Below are 21887 nucleotides of genomic sequence, written 5' to 3' on the forward strand. Positions count from 1 at the left end.
CTTCAAGGCATGGACGCTACTGCCGTTCTTTCTGACATTGAGAAAGAAGTCCAAAGTGACAAGTAAATTATACATGCCCTAATTATTTCACATTTTACTTAGTGACAACAGCTTATGGTAGCAACGAATAAAGCTCAGTGGGTATCTGCCTTTTATGTGCCGTTTCCAGATGCATCTCTGCGTTATAATTGCAATAACATTTATTTATATTTTTGTGAGATACTGAAAGTCGCCTCTTGTTACATTTGTGGTCGCATTATTCATGTGCCAATATGGTAGTTTTCTTTGTATGGTATGTGAAATATCATTTTAAACACAACAACTAGATCTCTGCTAGTGTTAATGCTTACAGAATCATACACAGCAACCATCTGTTTTAGTAGACACCCAAACCTATGCAATCCTGTGCAATTACATACTGCCTTAAGCAGAACATCACTGATCCTCTGCAATCAAGTGGGCAGTAAAAGGTGCAGTGATATATGGTACTGTTGATATAAAACTGCCACTGCTGCTCTGGTTTCATGAGTGGTGTTGCCAAATTATTCTTCCAATACTTATAAACAACTCAAATCACAAAACATCCAACAAAAGACTTCACTGTTGGTACGCAAGTGCAATCTAACATCTTTCCATACTGTTACACTGGGCATATCCTGAGGGTGGTGCACTCAGCAATATAATTTAGCTCACACACACATGCATGGAGAGCCCAAAAATTGTGCAGAAACTGCCAACGATGATTGTCAATGTTAGCGAATAGCCTGAACGAACACCCATCCTACATTCTACTTGCCAACCAACCATGAAAACGGCTGAAGAGCCAAAGAAAGTTACCCTCTATAAAACTGCGTAATGAATTCGCGTAACCACGTAACGAAATTGTGAAAGGAACTGACCACCCTAAGCAGATCCTCACCTGCATAGATGAGGTTGCGGGCGTAGTTAGGAGACTTTTGGTAGTACTTGACAAAGTCATCCAAGAAGCTGGTCAGGTGGTATCCGTGCTTGAAGAGCAGCTGCTGGCCCGAAATGTATGAGTGGATTGTGCGCAGGTGGTAGTCATAGGTGAACGAGTGCATATGCATGTTCACTCTGATCTTGTCCAGGTCCTCAGTGAACTCGGATGTCACCTGGAGCCATGCACACACAAAAGTTGGTAAAAACAGCCCAAGAGAATAATTATTAAAGATGTGCGTGAAGCAGGACTACTATAATTACCTTGTTGTTATGGTAGCTTTACATGCAACTGGGTGCCAGATAAAGAAACAGCTTCTGCTATAACTGTGGCCCCAAGGTAGTCTTGGTGGCTCTTTATGATTTTTTTTTCCCAATCGAAACAATGTACACATGTGATATATAGTTAGTGTGTTCTAGTTATCTGCAGCATAGTTGCGTTGCTCTGTTGTATGCGCTTCTATCAATAAAGTACTTGATGAACTTGCAATAGTTTTTGCTATTGATTTAGCAACCACTGTGCAAAGAATTTATACATAAATGTATACAAAAATTAAGGCATCACAGTGAGATCACCTCAACTGTGATGACAATGCTAACAATGTTAAATACAGAAATATGCTTGCACAAAATTATTTATTGTTCCTGTTAGGGCTTTACAACTGTTTGTGTTCAACAGTCATAACAGTTGTAAACCATCAACAATAGTGATAATTCTTGTGCAACCAAATTTCTAGGTTTAACATAGCAGTATCATCGCAGTAGAGTTGATCTCAAAGGGTCACCAGTGGGCATACGGTAAACGTCTGATTTTTCTGACCTCCTAGGAGCTGCGAAAACGTCAGAGAAACCGGCCAGCCTGAAAAAAATGAACGCATGCCTTTTACTGCCCCCAAGGGCTCAAATCACCACAGACACATCCGAAACAGCTCTGAAGGCCTGCCAGTACATTTATCAGGTGTATTGGTGCTCGTACTGTTACGGGAGATGGCGGATGCACGCATGTATAATTAAGGAATACATACTGTGTTCTGTGACAGTGGCCCCTTTCTGCTTATGGTATGCTTCAGTGCAATACATTGCCTTTACTTGACCGCTTAACCACTGCACCATGGCTAAGGTGACTTTTGGAAACCAGCATTATCCAATGCTTGACCTGTGCTGTGCTTTTCCCGTTTCATAGCCAGTGGCAGAGGTTACAAAGGTTACGTTTGAGTGAGTGCCTAGATAACGATTCTGGCTTTTGGCTCAAGGTCACTTGAAGGTTGCTGACAACGGGAGCTAAAAGAATTTCATGCTTAAAATCACCGATGATTACGATACTCTCTAATGCGAAATTTGAGCACAGCTCTAAACGTTTTCATTTTGCTATATATTGACTGGCACGGACAACCTGTCTTGTGTGACACTTGCCAACAGAGCGAAGTGTGGTGCCACTGCCTTGCTAATCTAGAGATTGCAAGAGCCAGTGCATGGGTGACGTGTGGGCACGATTCTCAGTAGCCACGATTCACAGTGGACGCCGCTGACAGACCTCCCAGACTATGCGCACTACTCTGGCGCCCTCTCATAGCCACCGTCGCAGCACTACACATTTCCTCTCACCCTTTCATCACCCTCCTTCTCCACATTCCTCCTCACCTCTTTCATCCCCCACTGCACTCTTGTGTTCACTTTCATCTTTTGCTGTGCTCGTTTCCTTTGTTACGAGAGACAATGCCGACGCTCGCTGCAGGAACGGCCACCTAAGAGCTGCACTCTAAGACATCATCATCATCATCAGCCTGGTTATGCCCACTGCAGGGCAAAGGCCTCTCTCATATTTCTCCAGCAAACCCGGTCATGTACTAATTGTGGCCATGCCGTCCCTGCAAACTTCTTAATCTCATCCGCCCACCTAACTTTCTGCCGCCCCCTGCTACGCTTCCCTTCCCTTGGAATCCAGTCCGTAACCCTTAATGACCATCGGTTATCTTCCCTCCTCATTACATGTCCTGCCCATGCCCATTTCTTTTTCTTGATTTCAACTAAGATGTCATTAACTCGCATTTGTTCCCTCACCCAATCTGCTCTTTTCTTATCCCTTAACGTTACACCTATCGTTCTTCTTTCCATAGCTCGTTGCGTCGTCCTCAATTTGAGTAGAACCCTTTTCGTAAGCCTCCAGGTTTCTGCCCCATAGGTGAGTACTGGTAAGACACAGCTATTATACACTTTTCTCTTGAGGGATAATGGCAACCTGCTGTTCATGATCTGAGAATGCCTGCCAAACGCACCCCAGCCCGTTCTTATTCTTCTGATTATTTCCGTCTCATGATCCGGATCCGCAGTCACTACCTGCCCTAAGTAGATGTATTCCCTTACGACTTCCAGTGCCTCGCTGCCTATTGCAAATTGCTGTTCTCTTCCAAGACTGTTAAACATTACTTTAGTTTAGTTTTCTGCAGATTAATTTTTAGACGCTCTAAGACACTGCGTCGAAGATCAGGAAAGTAGTCGGTAAACATTTTTCTTGTCTGTCCAGAACTGTGGGACTAAATACCTTTGTGTTTGGTTTTGTACATTTATAAACCTATTTTCTGTTGTTTTTCATATGTATGCGCTTTACATATTTGCAATACCGTTATTGAAGTATCTCACGTCTTTTTGTACATGTAGTTTGAATGTCTGCCATTTCTTTAGTGAATACCTTGTATTTGGACCTTTCACTAGCCTAGCTGGCTATGGCTCCAATCATGTTTTGTTGTATTGGTTTCATAATAAAATGGTGGTGATGATGATTATTATGATGATGAAGCTTGGTACGGAATGTCAAAGTAATTAGGCCTAGCATTAACATGGCAGCTACACCAGCCAGCTGTGGCTATGGCTGGATATGGTGGCTACTGCTGTGAGCGGCCTAGAACTGGCGCTCTTGGTGCGAGAGGACCGGTTTGAGGCTACGAGATCATCGAAATGGCGGGGGCGGGTAGCGTTGATTATTGTCGTTTCAGACCTACGATCATGACAAAAAGTTCAGAAAAACGGTTATCGAAGTGTTTCCACGTCTGAAATTTCAGACGTGCTTTTTATACATTTATACATTTGAGCCTTTGAGATACGTGGCAGTGCCACGAAGGCATCCGCATTAGTGAGCATGTCCAAAAAATAGGTTTTTGACAAATTTATCTTTCATGCACATTTATGACAATCTATCTTTCACGCTCAGTTGCCTCTTTCCTGATGCAAAGAGTGCATAGGATTTTCTCCAGCGAAGATGACCATGCCTCTGACTTGTTCAAAGTGTGCCGCAAACTTTCCGGTTATGGGTATCCTGTCAGTTTTGTTCATTCCGTAGGATGGCACACACATAATGGCACCTCATCGGCCACGGGCCCATGCAGATGTCCCTTATGTGCCAGGGGTCAGCGAGGCGCTGGCACGAGTTCTGCGGACATTTGACGTACATGTGGCGCATGTTTCTGCTTGTAAGCTGAAGCCGTCTGGTGCACATGACAAGCCAACTCAAGAAAGAAAAGTTTCCAGGCATTGTTTACAGGATTCCGTGCGCATACTGTGACTATGTTGATATTGGCAGGAGCAGAAATTTTGAAAGACGGCTGAAAGACCATATGAATTATGTCAGAAAGAAGAACGTTGTCTCTAATGCGCTTGCGGAACACGTGGCAACTTCTAATCATGAGGTTGACTGGGGCAAGGCAAGCATAATAGTGAAAGAAAGAAATTGGTGTTCCCGTCAGTATCTGGAATCACTTGTTATCCAGACTACAAAGAAAATGCTAAATAGGAATGATGGCAACCTTTCTCCTGCATATGCTAGGTGCCTTGGTCAGATACTAAAAAGGACATAAGCTTGCCTCGTAGAACCCCCTTTTTTGTGAACAAGTCTTCTGTCTGGAAGCCAAAATGTCTCAAAATTTTTTAAACGTTTTATTTTTGGTCGGCCTTTCTCTGTCTTACCTGTCATTATGCCTCCTCCCCACCAAGCGATTTGTCGTTGAACCACTGAGTTCCTCAATAGGAGTGAAGGGTTAAGTGGAGCAAAGGGGAAGCCCACCTTGGGGGAACCTGGTTCAGATTTATACTATAAACATTCTTTGCACAGTGGTTGTTGGACCAGTAGCAAAAACTAGCATAGGTGCTTTAACCCTTTTGCAGCTGGGTTTCTTTAGAGGTGACAAACCACCAGCATTGTCTTTTTTTTCTTCTTAGATATTATAAAACGAGCACAACAGTTTAATTTTGGTTATGCAGAAACAACAAAAAACGACACAGATAATGACAAATGCTCTCTTGCTGCGGTCCTCACATTCCTATTTGACAAAAAGAATAAAACGCGCAACAAACTAATAAAATGCAGAAACATACTGGTAAGTCAGTGACGCTGAAAGGGTTAATTAAGTACCCTTATTGGTAGCAGTGTACGCAACAGAGCAGTGCAAATGTAAAGCATTCACCTGGGCTCAGACCTCAAATGTTGGCACAAAGATCTCAGGTGCACATACCTGTGACATGTAAAGCTGCGTGCCAGACGGCAGGAGGCGTTGCCGCTCAACGAGGAAGAGGTTGCAGGCGACGTAGGGGTCGCAGAAGCCGACCTCAAAGAAGTACAGGCCGCCCAGGTGCCACTGGAAGAGGCAGTGGCGTGGCAACTCTCCGAGAGACAGGGCCCCCACGCTCTGGCGCTTGCTGCTGGCGTCCGACTCGCGCCTCCTCACCGACATTGTGCTGCAGCCAGGAGAAACTAGTTACTGCATATCCTACCAAAGGGAGCAGAGCTGTGCATTTGTTTTCCACACAATGCTTGTGCTTCCATTCGTCAAACGCAGCCAAGTAGTGGAAAAAGCAACTATGCAATGAAAAGAAGGCAACTCTAAAGGGAAAACAAGATTGGCAAAGACAGCGTCGCTTCCTCGAGACACTGCAGCTTCTTGCACTACCGCTCCGCATGCCACCAAGCATTGAACATCACTAAGAAGCGAAGCAAAGCTGGACTGAGAATATTCATAATGGTGCGCACGCCAACAAAAGGGTTCAGCTGTTCATTGGTCTGCATAGTTGTTAAAAGCAGCAATGCTGTTGCTGCCTGCCTTCTTGGTTCTTCAATGCCTGTATTGGTCGGCGATTGCATCGCATTGAAGGCTTTTCCTTTTTCCCAGAGTTCTCTTATGACCCGGCAGGCCTTGCTCAACCAAACATAACAAGCCCTTGTCTTGAGATTAATGCTCAGACAATCGCTTCCAAAATCTGTCTCTCTCTCTTTCTTTTTTTCTTTTGCTAGTTCAAGGTAAGTTTATCATGATAAGTGCCTCTTATGTAGTGTTTATTTCATTTGCAGTTTTGTTGATTGGCATGTGTTTCTACAGGCAGCACCATCACACCTGAGTCAGGAAGAATCCTGCACTAGGCTATGCATCAGCGCATGTGAAATCGGATAATTTATTTGTAGTAGAGAAATCATGCAACTGCTATCCCTCAAATGTGTTTATTTGCAATAGGCATGCTTAAGAGACAAAGATATAGTAGTTTAAATGTGAACTTGCAATTCACATGGTGCCTAGCACGACCTCCTGCAAACACTTATGTGTAGGTTTCCCTCACAAGATATCGCTGTTCATTTGGTGCGCAAGATGGAAGACAGCTCTGCAACATTGCTCCCTTTGAGATATATACAGTAACTCTAAGTAGTAGTGTTTTACAACAACAACAACAACAAAACAACAACAACGATAATAATATTAATATGCCTATTTTTATGCCCACTGCAGGACAAAGCCTCTCTCCCTGCGATCTCCAATTACCCCTGTCCTGCGCAAACTGATTCAAACTTGTACCTGCAAATTTCCTAATTTTGTCACCCCACCTTGTTTTTTGCCATTCTCGACTGTGCTTCCATTCCCTTGGCACCCATTCTGTAACTCGAATGGTCCACCGGTTATCCATTCTACCTTCTTTTCTACATTGTCTTTTATACACATTTGCATTGTAAGGTAGTATACAGAAAGAGGTCCCAGAGTATAATACTGAAATGGGACCTCTTTTTCATTAAAATCATGAAACATGAATATCGACAGCTCACAAGCAGCTACAGTAACAATATCATTACAGCGAAATAAGTAAAATAGTAAGTGGAGCTCGAAAACAAATACAAAGAAGTGATGCACGAGAATGTATTACCATCTAGAGGCCATTCTCTACATATCTATCTACAGACTGAAGAGGACCTTTAAAGCACTGCTGCACCAATGTAGACTGTGTTCACATCACTAAGGCAGAGGGGAGCTAGTCCGCAAGTGCTAATCGAAGTAAAACCCTTATTCCAGTTGCGGTGCCAGCTTAAAAGGCCCAACAACTCTTTTTGGATTTGGTAATTAGGCCCATCTGTTTGCAAAAAAAATTGCCTTGCCAACATCCGATTCAAAATGTCACAGTGGCACAGTACACCATGTGTGTGTTCTTTTTTTTACTTTTTAGCTGCATCAAATTTTAAAAAAGAAATGCCCGTGGCAGGTAGCACCATTCTAACTTTTGAGTTATGTTACTCGATGAGGCGGCCACTACTTTTACGAGAAATCAAAATGCCTAATTGAATACTTAACAATTACACTAATTACTTTTAAATTAATTACTTTAGCACACACATTTCAATTTACGAGTTGCAGCCTCAGAACTATGCCAGTTGTGTGTTTCAATGCATAAAGCAACATTTTCCTAAAAATGTGAGCGACACAATAGTGAATTTTCACCACAAGTTTTACGGTGCATACTGAAACCAGTGCCATCCTCAGAATTTGTTCTAAGTCGATATGCCTTGCAAGCTTACTAGCTACAATTAGCAAATTGAAATATATGCTACAAAGTAATTAATTAAAACGTTTATAAGTGTAATTATGTTAATTATTCAATGAAACATTTTGATTTCTCATAGAAGCGATCACTACCTGATTGAGTAATTTAGCTGAAGGGTCAGAATTGTGCTATACCTGTTACAGGCAATATTTAAAATTTGCTACAGCTAAAAAAGCAAGCAAACAAACAAACAAACAAACAAATAAATAAATAAAGAAAGAAAGAAAGAAAGAAAGAAAGAAAGAAAGAAAGAAAGAAAGAAAGAAAGAAAGAAAAAGAAAAACATCTTACAGAGCCCAAGGTTGCAGATTTGACTCCCTCCTTTCTTGAGGCAAGGCAACAAACATTTAAGTCACCTAGACATTTTGCTTGAAGAAATGATAATGGCTGTTCCTATCACCGAACAAACAGCTTGTCATTGTCACCCTTTTTTTTATGTCTACTGCAGGACGAAGGCGCCACCCAGTGATCTACAATTACCCTTGTCTACCAATAGCTGATTGCAAGTTGTGCCTGCAAATTTCTTAATTTCATCACCCCACCTAATTTTCTGCCATCCTCGACTGCTTCCCTTCCCTTGGTACTCATTCTATAATTCTCATGAACTGTCATTTACCGCATTTACAAGAATCTAACACACAGCCAATTTTTGTAGGTTCAACGTAAGAAAATAAAACTTGAGTTCTCCTGTAAATTTCCTTCTGGTGATCAGGATCTCCTATAACTTAGATAAACATATTTCCTATCACAACCACAGGTTGTAAATGCACTTAAAAATATCCAAATTTTGTAACTGACATCTCTTCTGAAACTGAGGGCCTAAATAAATGTGTTACTTTTCGAAGTGACAAAATTAACATTCTTCAGACAGGAAACATAATTAAGCCTGATTTAAGTTGGTCCAGAAATTGTTTGAACAGGGGTTATTAAAGAGGCCATGAAAAGCTTTTTGAACATAGTAAGAAAATGTTGCCGATCGGTTAACAAGGCTCTTGTGATCATGGGAATCAATTATTGGACTGCACGCAGCAAGGAATTTGCAGCCTCGTGTCAGAAGCAGTGAACAGACGGTTGCTCTCGCATCTGCAATGGTGCCGTCAAAAGCTGATCGAAAGCAGTTGGCCGACCAATGATATTGGCTGATTTTATGATCGCAAGAACATTCTCAGTAATACATGATTACTGATATTGAGTTAAATAAATGAAAACTATATACACTCTTAGAAAAGTGTGCACCCCTTTGGACTTCTCCCACAATTTTCATCTACTTTGCCCGGATTCAACACTGTGTACCTGGTACACCCAGTTCACGAACAGCACACGTGTTATCAGCGTGACATAGCATTCTCAATAAAAAAGTAGCAAAGTGCAGAGCTTTCAAGAAAGGAAACGCAAGCAAAGCAGATGACAACTATTGTTGTGGGAAAAGATAAGCCCCAAAGGGGACAAACTTTTTCAAGAGTCTATGGGTGATCGCTAAAAGACCGAAAAATCATTTCATCCTTGCAATGTGCGTAGCTGCGTTTGCTGCACTTTGCCTCCCAGATGGCAGCAGCGTGTTGTATAGTGTAATCTGCCGTGACCGCCACAGGTTGCCGCAATGAGCCCTTTCAATACTGCAACACTAAACTTTTGGCCGGGCTTTGCACTCTTAGCTTCTCCATAATATGTAGCTTCCAGTGTGCTAGCGGAGACAAGAAGATAGAGGAAGCTGGGTATTGGTGTGATAGCTCCACTTTTAGTTGAAAGATTTGAAAAATTTTTGTGGCATGAGATTCATGGGACGAAGTATTTTGATAGTGAGGCCATTCTATGATTAGTAACAAAAGTTCTTCAGGGCCCCTTTAAGTTCTCCTACCTTTTGCATGGGAAAAACCGAGGTCGGGTGTGAGGTGAAGCTTCATGTTAACCACACTAAGAAGAGCACCCGTGACAGGCGGATCTGAACATAGCATTTTGGGCCAAAATTGACCAAAGGTGATTACAGAGACCGACTGAAGAAAGTTACAAGCGGCCGAATTTGGGAAAGACACTCAAACCAGAGGTTGCCTGCTGTAGTGCACCTGGATTTGCGTGACGCGGTGTGCTTGGTCTGGATGGCCATGAATCCCAGGTTCTGCAGGTACTGGATGTACTCCTGGATGTAGTGGCTGCACACCGTCATGTGCCACGTCTCCTCATTGGTGGACCGCCGGTGCTGTTTAGGTGATGACTGCTGCCCACCGCCACCTCCTCCACTTCCGCCCGAGGTGACAGAGGGCACCCCACTCGAGCGGCGCATCCGTCGCGAGGCTGCGGCATTGGATGCATCTCCACCAATGCTCTTCTGGCTCCCGCCGGAGCTGTGTCGTGTGCGCTGCATTTAGTATAGTACAAATTACTTGAGTGTAAGCTGTCCCGTTAAAAAAATAAGGCAGCAGGAGCTACAACAAAATGACGATATCTCGTGGTTAATTTAGGTTGAATGGCAAAGTATCAAGGTGTCCTTTACGTGATTATTTCTTGCTTCAACTGATGTACGCACAGTCGAACTTCGTTATAATGAAAATACTTTTATCATATCCGAAATTTCCTTTAAGCATACTCACAGATACTAGCAAAAAAAAAAAAAACATGCAATCAAGTTTATGCAAAAGAAACGCAAGTGGGGTGCCTCCAAAGAGGCTGGCAAAGGGTCTCCTGTGGATTTTGATGGCCTGTCCACATTTTTGCAATGCTGATATGAGGCACGCAAACAACGATAAATTATGTACACGAACTCTGCATTGCTGCAAGTGCACAACGATGTGAGTGGTGTTATCACGCGGGATCGGCACATTGGTTTGCTATTTGCAGTCCAACTAACCCAAGCCAGTGGGCAAACATGCATGTTGCTAACAGACTTTTGGGACACAGAGGGAACTCCACCACTGCGATTGTCAGTCTAGCTAGTGCATCGGATCTCACGCTCATTCACTGATAAGGTCTACGAGTGCTAATGTATTGACAATGAGCGTCCCAAAACGACTTGTCACCATCCACTTTGCTGGCCACACTGCTTACGCCACTAGGCCGAACCAGCACCACTTCATCGGGAGTTGACAACCAAATTAGTGGTTTCGTGCCTAGTCAACAGGTTGCCAATTTAGTCCATGGCTGCCATATTTGTGGCGTCACACATAAGGTTCATGCCTAAAACACTTATGGCACCCACGCACAAGTTTCAATTTTCGTCCGTCTCCGCGCACGTTATCACTTTCTGTTTAATTGTGGCATCACGTGTTTTTAGCCGGCACTTCCATGCTGATAAAGCAAACACAGAAAACGGGAAGACGGATGGTGTACTAACCTAAGCATACATACACGTATCAGAAATTTACAGGATATTTTTCGTCATTGGAGAGCGGCACATTCCAAGTGGCACATACATACTTACTCAAGTTGGTGTCAAAGATGTTCACTGAAGAGTAGCACCCACCTACTGGCACACAACCAGCAACCCAAGTTGGCATTAACCCTTTTGCTGTCGGACCTTTCTGGCCGTGACGCACCCCCAGTGTCAGATTGGTTTCAGGGAACGAGCATAACAGGGAATGAACATAGCAATATATTTTTTATTATAATTGGTATACAAATAACATAGTCAATGCAATATGCCCATTTCAGTGTTCTGCAGGTGTTGTTAGTAAACATCATCATCATCATCAGCCTGACTATAAAATCCGTTCAACATCCGAATCTGACGATGCGGAACCCTCTTCCTCGCATGCGACTCCGTCCGAGTCCGAATCCGAGCTCGGCTCGTATTCTGAATCGGAATTGAGCCACCGCTCCTATGAGCAGACGAAGGTCCCGCGCGCTCAGCCATCCGAAAGTAACCACGCGCAGGGAGGAGGAGGCGCTTTCAGTCGCCCGCACAAGAGAAATGGGACGTTGCGTGAACAAGAAGACAGAGGGAGATGGAAAAAGGCTAAACAAAGTTCGAAGGGCTTTACGTTTACTGCTGCAAGTCGGAAGCGAGGGTGCGGCGAGAGAGCGAAAGTAGCAATCGAGTCACTCTTTTGGGAGAGGCAACGGCACCTGCGCCTGAACTTGACGCGCCGTAGCAGACACACGAACAGAAGAAAAATAAAAACCTTCAAACCAGCGGAGAAGGCAGAACAACCCTTGAACCCATAACCACATGCGCGCGACGCATGATCCAGTGAACGCGGAGCCATCGCGCCGCTCACCAAAGAGAAAGTGGGGAGTGGCAGTCGCACTGTACTCTTCAATACATGGACTTAGACAGGTCGGGGCGAATATACGATCTTGTAGAAAGAGTCAACAGATAGCGTGGCCAATCCAGGAGCGCCAGCTTTGCGCTCAGGCGCGAAATTTTGAACGCACGATAGAGAACGTACCGATACGTCAGTGACACTGTGGGGGGGAAGCGCGATGACGTACCCGTACGTCCGTGACAGCGAAAGGGTTAAAGAGGTTCATTTATGACCAGCACAGACTGAGTGGCCAATACCCAGTCCTCCAAATCGGCATCAAAGAGTTTCACTGAACAGTGGTACCTACCCAGCCCCGTACCTACAGTGACCTATGTCAGCGTGAAAGAGGTTCGTTGATGAACGACATGCATGTACATGGTGCCACACACTCAGCAACCTAAGTAGGTCAGATGGTTAGTTTTGGTACCTTGTTCCCTCAGCACGGCAACCCGATGCACCACCCATTAGGCCATAGACTACCCAATGAGCCAGGTAGGCGGGTAAATTGTTAGATAGAAACACAGATATGAAATGTAAACTCTCTCAACAATGAGAGAGGAGTGTCATTTGTCTTGGTAAGAGCTTAAGAGCACAAGGAACCACACTAACACACATGCACCTGCCCACAAAAACACCCAAGAAGGGAACTCCCATTTAAAACAATTGCCAACTGTCTCATTGCAGTAAAAATGGCTTGAGACTTTCTCGGCAGTGATGTGGTGGTGCCATCTGTTGCTGTTATAGCAAAATATGGAGCACCATGTTTTGCCCCAGCAAGCACAAATGGCACTGCCATCACTGAATCCCTCGGGGCAATTCAAATGTTTTATAGACTAAGCAGGCAATTACATCATCCAAACATAGTATTAAACAAAATGCCCTAAACAGCTAGCACTTCAGCCAGCCAAGTCCTTTTTACCCGACTCCCTCCCTAATGCAACATTTCGTACGACATTATCCACCGGCCTCACCTGGCCTGCAGGTGGTTGGTCATGTGCAGCAGCGGGGCAGTCAGATGGCAGGCCGGATGTGATGGCAGCCTCGAGGGTGTGGTCGCGCACCTGGGCCACTTTAAGCCGCCACGTTGGGCTGAACAGCAGCGGCGTCAGGCAGTAGTGCACCAGGCGAGCTTCCTTCTTCACCTGGGTCAGCATCTTCTCCTGCAAGGGCACAAGACACGGGGACACCAGCTGTGAAGACAGCACTACCGCGCCCAAAATATACAACCAGATGATGGCGCGCAACATAACACTACTATCCCATGGATAGCAGCCATATCCAACTTGCACATCTTGAAGCGCTATCACACTCAATACAAAGCAAAGTCTGCAAAGGCATCTAACTAGGAGTGAGCAGGAGTGAGCAGGCGAATGAAAGCATGAGTGTTGTCTGACCTTAAGTTTCGCATGGTTCGAGCTATAGCCCACCTAAAATCGGGAGAAAACCGAGTGAAAATATGAGGTGGGATAACTTTCAGTGTGCAGTAAGCAAAAGTCGAAAAATGTTTAGCAGCCAAAGACTCAACACGCATTTATTAGCGCTGAATTTATTCGTTGTCAAAAGCATAGAACGAACAGTCATTGTTGCTTTCAAACAAAAGGTTGACAACCTTCTCATGGACGATGTTCGACGTGGTTGGCAGGGCAGCGGAAGGGGGGATCGCCAGAGCAAGCCACTCATGAAGCTCTCCGTATTCTTATTCTGATGCATAGTATAAGAAATCTTTGAGCCGATAAGATAAAAACGCAAGGGCTCGAGCGCTGGAGTGACACTATCAAGCCAAGTATGCTGCTAGGCCTAACTTGTACACCGCAAGCGCAGTACCCGCAAAACACAGAACAGAAACAAGAAAAAGAAAAAGCAAAGATACCGCAGGGAAACAAGAATCGTAATAGTGAGCGAGCAAACTAATTATTTTCTCAGTTTGTAAATTACAAAAATAACAAAGTGTTTGAATGAATGCTATTGCAACATAAAAAAATCACACCTGGACCAACGCTGAGGGCAAAAAACACCTTCGAAGGCTATCGGCCGGTTGGCTCCTAGAGGATTATGAATGCTGGGAATGGTAGTCAGGGGTGGGCTATCTATCGGTGTTATTGAAGAAGTGGAAAATCATGACAAAAACACAGGTGGACTATTCTTCAGGGGTGGGGCATCCCTTAGGATTTTAGGGTAGTTGAGTGTTCAAAACTAGTAGACATTAGCGAGATCCAACGGCTACGACAGCGGTAAGCAGGGTGGCCCTACACAGGCGGCCATGGCCGAGCGTCAGCAAACGATGGTCGGCTTCTTTCGAAAGTACGTAATTCTTATTGAAATTTGGAAGCAGATTTTGGCTTACTTCAGCCTGTTTATCAAACTGCATCAATAAATATACGTACACAGTAACAGTAGGAAGAAGCACACTGATCCAAATACCATTCTTAATTAATGTAAGCTACTGGCCAATAGCAGTCGCATATGAAAATCTGCTATATTACGAAATAAAACGTCCAGAAAAGAGTGAGGAGCAGGCTTCTGTTGAAAAGAGAGCATTTGAGAGAAGGGTGACTTCGCACTCCGCTTGCGAGCTCCCTGCACCGCATACTACTGCAAAATTTAGCTGAGATGTTCACAGCAGCGTGTGCTATCCACAAACTGTTTTTTCACCAAGCCCGAAGGTGATTCAGGATCCCTTTAAGCTCTTGCTTTGTCCAACATTGCTCAAGTGAGCAGAGAGAATATTCGTGCTCTATGCTTTCCATTGACTTGATATTTGATGCTCTTTGAAATTGCTTACCATGACGAGAAGATTGGCGCTGGTGCCTTTGTCGTCATAGATGCGGTGGAATTCCACAAGTTCTGAAACAGAACATAGGCGGGGCTTTTACTAGCAGTGTACTTCACATCTGTAATGGTGAAGGGAGAAGCAACATGACACAAGAATCCCCACAACCGGAACTTATGCCTGGGCAGCAAGGGCTTTGTTTAATATGGTCCTTAATGGCTAATTACAGAAGAGTAGACTTTCATTAATTTGACTCCAGTTGACAAAATTTTTGTTTAATTCAATGCTGACCGATGGTCCCAGCCAGAACCCCTACATTATTGTGGGCAAAGACTTTCGTTATTTCGATTACGAAATTAATTCAAACTTGGCTGGTCAGCACACATATCACATGCCTGACTCCAATAGTGATTCCAGCGGTGATTCTAACAGCGACAGCATCTGTCTTGGCAGCACTTAGGGTACAGTTAATGCGTCGAACCAATGTCATTTCCCGTCAAAGACACCCACCTTTGGACTGCCACGGGGAGATTTCAAAAGTGAAAATGGTAGCTCACAATAAGTTATTACAGTATTTACGAAATCCCAATGTGCGCCTTCTTCCCCAAGGAATGTAGTCAGAAAATTGTACGCTCTGTGCAATACAATACGAAACGGAAACCAAAACCATGTTTCCAAGAACCTATCATCTGAGCCAGCCCAGCAAGCATCACTGCTACTAGCATCACAACATGGTGATTATGGATGGCAACAGAAAAGCTCGCATAGCATGATGATGCGCTGCTTTCAGTCTGTTTACGAAATCACATACAAACAACAAATTATTTTACGTAGTAATAAGCTGGTTGGAACAGGTCACGTCACATGTTCTTGAGGTTCCGGAGGATTGCATGCAATGCAGGGCGAACTAGCAAAATTGTTAGTTTAGGCACTGTCCTGTTTGTGGTTTTTACAAAGTCATTTGATAAGTGCAGAATATCAAACGTGCTATGGACTGTATGGAGGATGACATGCTGCGCTTTTACATGGACAGCTATGAAGTGCTGTATGAGTGTGATGACCATGGACATTAGGTGAGCAAATTTCTATCCTGTGCAGGTAAAGTTGGTTCGTTTCATCATTTTCTTGTTACCAGATTCAGAAGACACTGCTGACCCAGGCCAAATTTGAGAAACGCAAGCGTAAGCTTGTGGAAGCTGCAATAACAATGGGCATCTTGGGTCGCCTGGGCCCAACCAGCTTGGTGCATGCGTGTTTCGTGCTGCAATTATTTGTGCAACGCTTCATATATATCAGCTCTAGTTGAGTCTGCCAAATTTTTTGGGGACTTCAGATCATATGTTTTCCTGGTTTGCATGTTTTTTTTTTCCTTGCGTTTCATTTTCCAAGACATAAATGAAGCTCTACAGTAAGCAAGGTCATTACAAAACGTGTGCAAAAACGTTTAGCAGCTTCCATGCACAGTGTGAAACAATGTTAAGCTAGATATTTTGCGGGTAGCTGGGGTTCCATAGTGTGTTACCAGGTGGCACAGTGTGTTCGTGTAAAGCGAGCAACGTTGTGTATGGTGACGACAGCAAAATGATGGCGTAATGAATGTGTAACATGTGTTGTGCTGTTCTCCAGTTCCCACTGCCCCCATCTACATGGCGTGACAGACAAATAACACGAGGTGCAGAAACATAGATGAGGTGGGCACTGAAGACCTCTCCCTGCATACTTTGTTATGTGCGTCTTTTCTTCAACTGTATCTGTACCAACTATCCCGCTTCACCGATGTTGTGGAGTCACTGCTCACCCCTTCTCCGCATTCCTCGCATCTCCTGCACCTGGCGCCCATGGCGGGTCACGGGGTCATCGCAGCTCGCATACGAGGCTGCCTGCATGGGCGTCCTCGGCTTCACACCCCGCAGAACCTGCCCAACGAGATTGTGCACTGCGAGCTTTGTAGCCGCAGCCGTGGTATCCTGGTGCCGACTCGTAGGGTTGTGGCGTAAGACCATGTGGTCCACGAAAGCCCACAGGTGGCTCGGTATGCCGGATGTCGATGCTGATGTCTGTGTTGCCACGGCCATGCTGTGCAGCTGATGACCAGTCACTGCCTGCAAAGTTGAAAGGAAGCTTTCTTTGTAGAGCAAGATGGGTTTTGATGCTGTGATGGTCAGACTACCAAGAGGAAAGGTAAATGTGGAGAGGTAAAGTGTGTATGGCACGGTACACTAACTGAGTGGTTGCATCAGTGATGACGTCATGCCCACCGTGGCAGATGTGCTTGGTTATGACAGAGATGTGCCTCAGTGGCGCATCACATCTGTTTTTGGGCTAGCACATTTTCTAATGCTACAGAGACAGCTCCAAATGAAATGGCCCATCGATCAGTGAAGAATGACTCAGCATGTGAAGCGGCTTTAGCCAAAGACTAAAAGCTCGACAACGGTGAGAGGAAGCCAAGACCGTAGACTTTCACTTAGCAGCTTTGCTTACTTTAGCAATGACAATTTTTTTAATGTCTCTACAAAGAATTTGCGAAACACAATGCCATGAAAGCAAGGCAAAGTTTAATGCCTTGGACAATGTCTGTTTTACCTGCAGAACGTGCAGGTGCTCTAATGAAACCTGACAATTCACCAGGACGTATCATCCTGATACTCGGCAATCCCCTTTCATGCTCTACTGTACGGCCAACCCTATCTACGAAGACAAAGATGACTGTCGAGAAGTGGGATGTGATAGTCCTGGCGAGTTGTCAGATTCCATAAGAGCACTAGGTGTTCTGCGAATGGGTCCCAAGCACTGCATGGCACCTATGACTATGACCTATGACTGCATGATCAGTTGCACATAGGGTTCCAGAAGAGGGCAGTTTACATAGTGTCAAAGATTGTGCTGCTGCTTTGTCTAAAGAAAACGAGAGAGTTCAGTAAGCGACTCTTGTATCTCAGTGTGAGCATGTGTCTTTGTTTGCGCCTCAATACCATGAATATACGTATGTCAACTAGCCCAGCTGCCCACCCTTCTGAAGTCCTGACAAAAAGAGTTGTCTTTACTGCAATGAAGACAGGTCCCCTTGTCGAAATTCTGGATGCAGACTTGGTGCTTTGCTTCTTCAACCACTGACAGAACAGAAGGTGATTCAACTGCTATGCCTACCTCGCACTGTTCTCATGAATTACAACCGACTGGCCCGGCAACGGTTTAGCTGACCTGCTGCTGCTGCTGTTGCTGCTGCTGTTGCTGCTGCTGTTGCTGCTGTCGGAGGCAGGGAGAAGGGGCGCTTGTCACAGGTTGGTGGAAGAACAGCCCCATTTTCTGGACAACGATACTCCGCAAGAAGTAGTTGCGCAGGTCTTGCCACTCGACGAGGTGGCCCAGCAGTTTGAAGAGCTCCTGGCCCTGATCGGACGTCCAGTTGTACAGGTAAAGGGTCAACTGCAGCAAACATAGTGAGATGGGAAGATTTTACTTACTTCAGGGTCAGAGCAGTGCAAAGAGCACCAAAAGTTAGGTGGTCAACATAGGTCGACATGCTCTCTATTGACATGTGACACACTTATAAGAAAAGTAAAAACCATCAGAGGACTGTGCTAAACATCATAAGAAAAGAAGCCTCCGTGTAAGACCATATTAAAGTCATGGTGGTGAGGGATGCTCTAAGGTTAAATTATAATAATAAAATTGAAGAAATGTGAAACAAATGAGTGATAAATTAATGTTATAATTAAGATGCTTATACAAGATAATAAACTTAACAGAGTGAAAGAAAAGAGCATTATTATCTCAAAAGCATTGTTTTAATAGAATAAAGCTTTTTACAAATTTTCAGACCAAAAAGCCAGCATATGCCTTCAACAAACATCCACTGTTAACAAGCAACACTGTTACTCTCAGCAGAGCCTTTCTTGCAATTCTTTTTCAGGCAAGCGTTTCCAAAGCCCAGTGTATAAATTACATTTCGAACATGCTGTAAGCTTGAAGCATGCTTGCTATGTGGTCTGCAAAGTTGTAACATTAAAGTAAGTGAGCGTCAAGCTGTTCACCAGCTACATTGTTGCTCTCTCATTGTGTCAGACAGACAATGAAATTGTTTGTTGAAAGAAGTAGAGGTTTGGCAAACTAGAAAGGATACTGAAACGAAAGTGACAGGGCATGGATTCCTGTACCAGGGTCACATAATACGAACTTTGACTGAATCTAATGGGTCTAGTGAATTGTTCATAAATACAAAATGAGTACAATACACATAAATCACTCACAGAAGCATGCAAAGACTCAAGGTGGTAACTTTTACAAGCTTTTGCTGCATGAAAAAAAAAATGATTGGCCATAAAGGTGAAAATACAACAAAAATACCCTGAAATACACAATGCCCATACTAAGTTTATCGGCAGCATGGCTTGGATGAGAAATTTGAATGCACCAAGACTGTCCTTCAGTTTCCCTTACAGCGTTTCACCAAAACATTAACGTTCCTCCCTGCTGTCATGGTGCCTTTGATAATCACTTGTCTGTACAACAACCTGGCTTCATCATTTTATCACAGTCGTTGCAGTTACCTTAAAATTTTTCTAACTTTTTGCATGCTACAGATGACGCTCATTATGACGAACTGTAATAATTCAGCAAGATAGGTCTGTTATATCCGACTATCTATTAGGTCCGTGGTATGTTGTGAAATGGCGGAACTTCACATATACCGCTGTCTAAACCAAAGGTGATTGCAAAAATTATCAAAACATCGAAATTCAACAAACAGATAAATGGGTTTACGTGGTGATTGCACTACATCGCGGCACGGTGTCCTGCTGTTCACTGTTTCTGGACGCTGGTAGCCGAAAAATGGCAGTTTCCTTCAACAGTAAGATTAACGGCTGGCCGGCTTTCCCACCATGCCGAGCACGTCGCCGCTGACGGTGACACAGACATTGGCTACGGTATTTCACACAATACAGTCGTCGATAGAATAAACTGATGTCTTAATACAATCTTTCGCGTCAAGTGATGACTACTGTCGAGCCACACCTGTAGCACAAGCGAGAGCCGTGGTACGAGGCAAGTTCAACTCTGAGCCCGCATCTGGCCACGGCTGTGCTGTATGCGAGACTGCTCCACTGCATCATGCGCTTTGCAGTTTGGACGCTGCACCTACCTTCTTTTCTTGCATGAATCAATGCGATCAATGCAAGTTTGCCATTGTTAGCAGTTGTTATTGAAGTACCGTATGCTACGGCTTCGAAATTAGGCTGTTTAGGCCTAGTAACAACCTCGGCACATGGAGGCAACTGTGGGCGGCAGTGAACCGCGTGTGTTGTCGACCCGAACACTCTCTTTCGGACGTTGCGAAGCGTGCCATTGCGAGAAGCTTGCTGCTAGTGTGTTCTTTAAGAAAAATTGCATTTTCACACATGAAAAAGTGCTTTTCCACACAAGTAGTTGCGTGCAGTGCGCTGCCATATGCACGCATCGCTGCAGTAAAGTACATTGTTTTCACGCCACCTGTTATAGTCGACAATTCATTATACCCGTACCCATTGAAAGCAGAATTGGTTGCATTGATAACATAGGCTGACCAAACTAATTGATAAGAATAGTCTGCTATATCTGAAAGTACATTATATATTCAGGTCCAGTGTAATGGGGTGGACTGTATTAGATATTTCTTTTGTTTGGTACATTCACTTATGAGTCTAGCAGCTCTTTTAAATGTCACTTTAATGCTGGGCGCCATGCTGATGGTGCTAAAGCTGGTAATGGTTCCTGGTACTGATAAAGAATAATAAATTCATTTGCCTATTAACGGTCACTGATTAACGGTGCCGATTCATAGCCAAGCACCATTCATGATTAAGATGATGATTAATGATGCCAGGCTGTGAACTGTCACTGAAACTAATAAAGAATAATGCATTTTTTAGCTGTTAACGGCCACTGCCAATGATAAAGAATAATGACTTTATTTAGCTGTTAATGGTTACTGACAATCATAACCGTTGAAGAATAATGATTAAAGCTATTAAGGATCACCGATAATGATGCTAAGCTGTTAATGGCCTCTGGGCACTGACGAAGAATAATGAATTGATTAAGCGTTTCCCCCTCTTTACAGTGCACGTATAAACAAACTCACAGACTTGTCCTCCACTCGCAAGAAGAGCAGTCGCTGCCTGGGTATCAAGGCTGGCTGCCGAGCTTCCCCGGCATCGGCCCCAGCAGTGGCGCTTTTGGCCTTCTCTGGCGGCGCGACGATGGTCGGTGGCACCGATGATGGCGTGCTTGGTGTTCGGCAGAGGGCGGGTGCGTCCAGAGAAGCTGTCACTGGCAGCATAAGCGGCTCGAAAAGCTGAGTGGACTTGTGGCCTGTATTAAGAAAGGTTTTAAATCACGGGATTTTTAACGTTCCAAAGCTTCACAGTTGGGCGTGAAGAATGTCACAACAGAAGGCTCCGGATTAATTTTGACTACCCCTGTGAGGGGCCAGGGCCTGTAAAAAAAATTTGGTTATGCAGTAAAACTTTGACATAACTAACACCGATCTAATGAAGCGAATTTCAAATGCTTTCTGCCAATATCATCATGCCTAGATCACTGCCTACCTGTCGAATCGTACACAATATGTGACCATAAATAATAGTAAGTCTGATTTACTTGAGCTTGTTAGATACGGGACCGTTTCCTGAGCCTACTTCGAGTTCACCAAACCACATCGAATCGCGCCACAGCTAATTAAAGGGAAGCTGAAGCGGTTTTCAATTTTCATGAATTGCTGGGATTGGGAAGAACAGACCTAATAATTTACGGTTCCGAAATTTTTTTCTTCTTTTTATTAATATAAGGGGCGGAAATCGCTTTCTAAATCACCCCCGCGGACACGCCCCCATCGCTTCCCGGAGCGCCGGGTGAGGAGGTTACCAGAGGAGAGAACCGGCGAGACTGACGTCACTGGCGGAGACCGAGCTGCCGGACCGGCGTGCTGGCATGCGCTGGCATGCCTCTTTCCGTCCTGCGCTCTACTGAACGACGCTACGAGAGATTTGCCGCCGCCGCCGCTCACGTTTGTTTTGCGATTTTCGTAAACT

General features: G+C 44.4%; 1 protein-coding gene across 3 annotated transcripts in view; it reads right to left on the reverse strand.

Annotated features, from left to right (window-relative positions):
- Positions 1-21887, reverse strand: part of LOC135921842 (KICSTOR complex protein SZT2-like) — a 259666-nt gene that overhangs the window by 22699 nt on the left and 215080 nt on the right. For all 3 annotated transcript variants that reach the window (XM_065456218.1, XM_065456219.1, XM_065456216.1), the window contains 8 exons: positions 20939-21168; positions 18019-18243; positions 16613-16916; positions 14827-14888; positions 13016-13204; positions 9870-10162; positions 5463-5685; positions 920-1133 (listed from right to left, as the gene is read on the reverse strand). In XM_065456218.1, the coding sequence (XP_065312290.1) occupies positions 920-1133; positions 5463-5685; positions 9870-10162; positions 13016-13204; positions 14827-14888; positions 16613-16916; positions 18019-18243; positions 20939-21168 (1740 nt within the window). The remainder of the gene's footprint in view (positions 1-919; positions 1134-5462; positions 5686-9869; positions 10163-13015; positions 13205-14826; positions 14889-16612; positions 16917-18018; positions 18244-20938; positions 21169-21887) is intronic.

This window comes from Dermacentor albipictus, chromosome 9 (genome assembly GCF_038994185.2).
Source record: "Dermacentor albipictus isolate Rhodes 1998 colony chromosome 9, USDA_Dalb.pri_finalv2, whole genome shotgun sequence".
NCBI lineage: Eukaryota > Metazoa > Arthropoda > Arachnida > Ixodida > Ixodidae > Dermacentor > Dermacentor albipictus.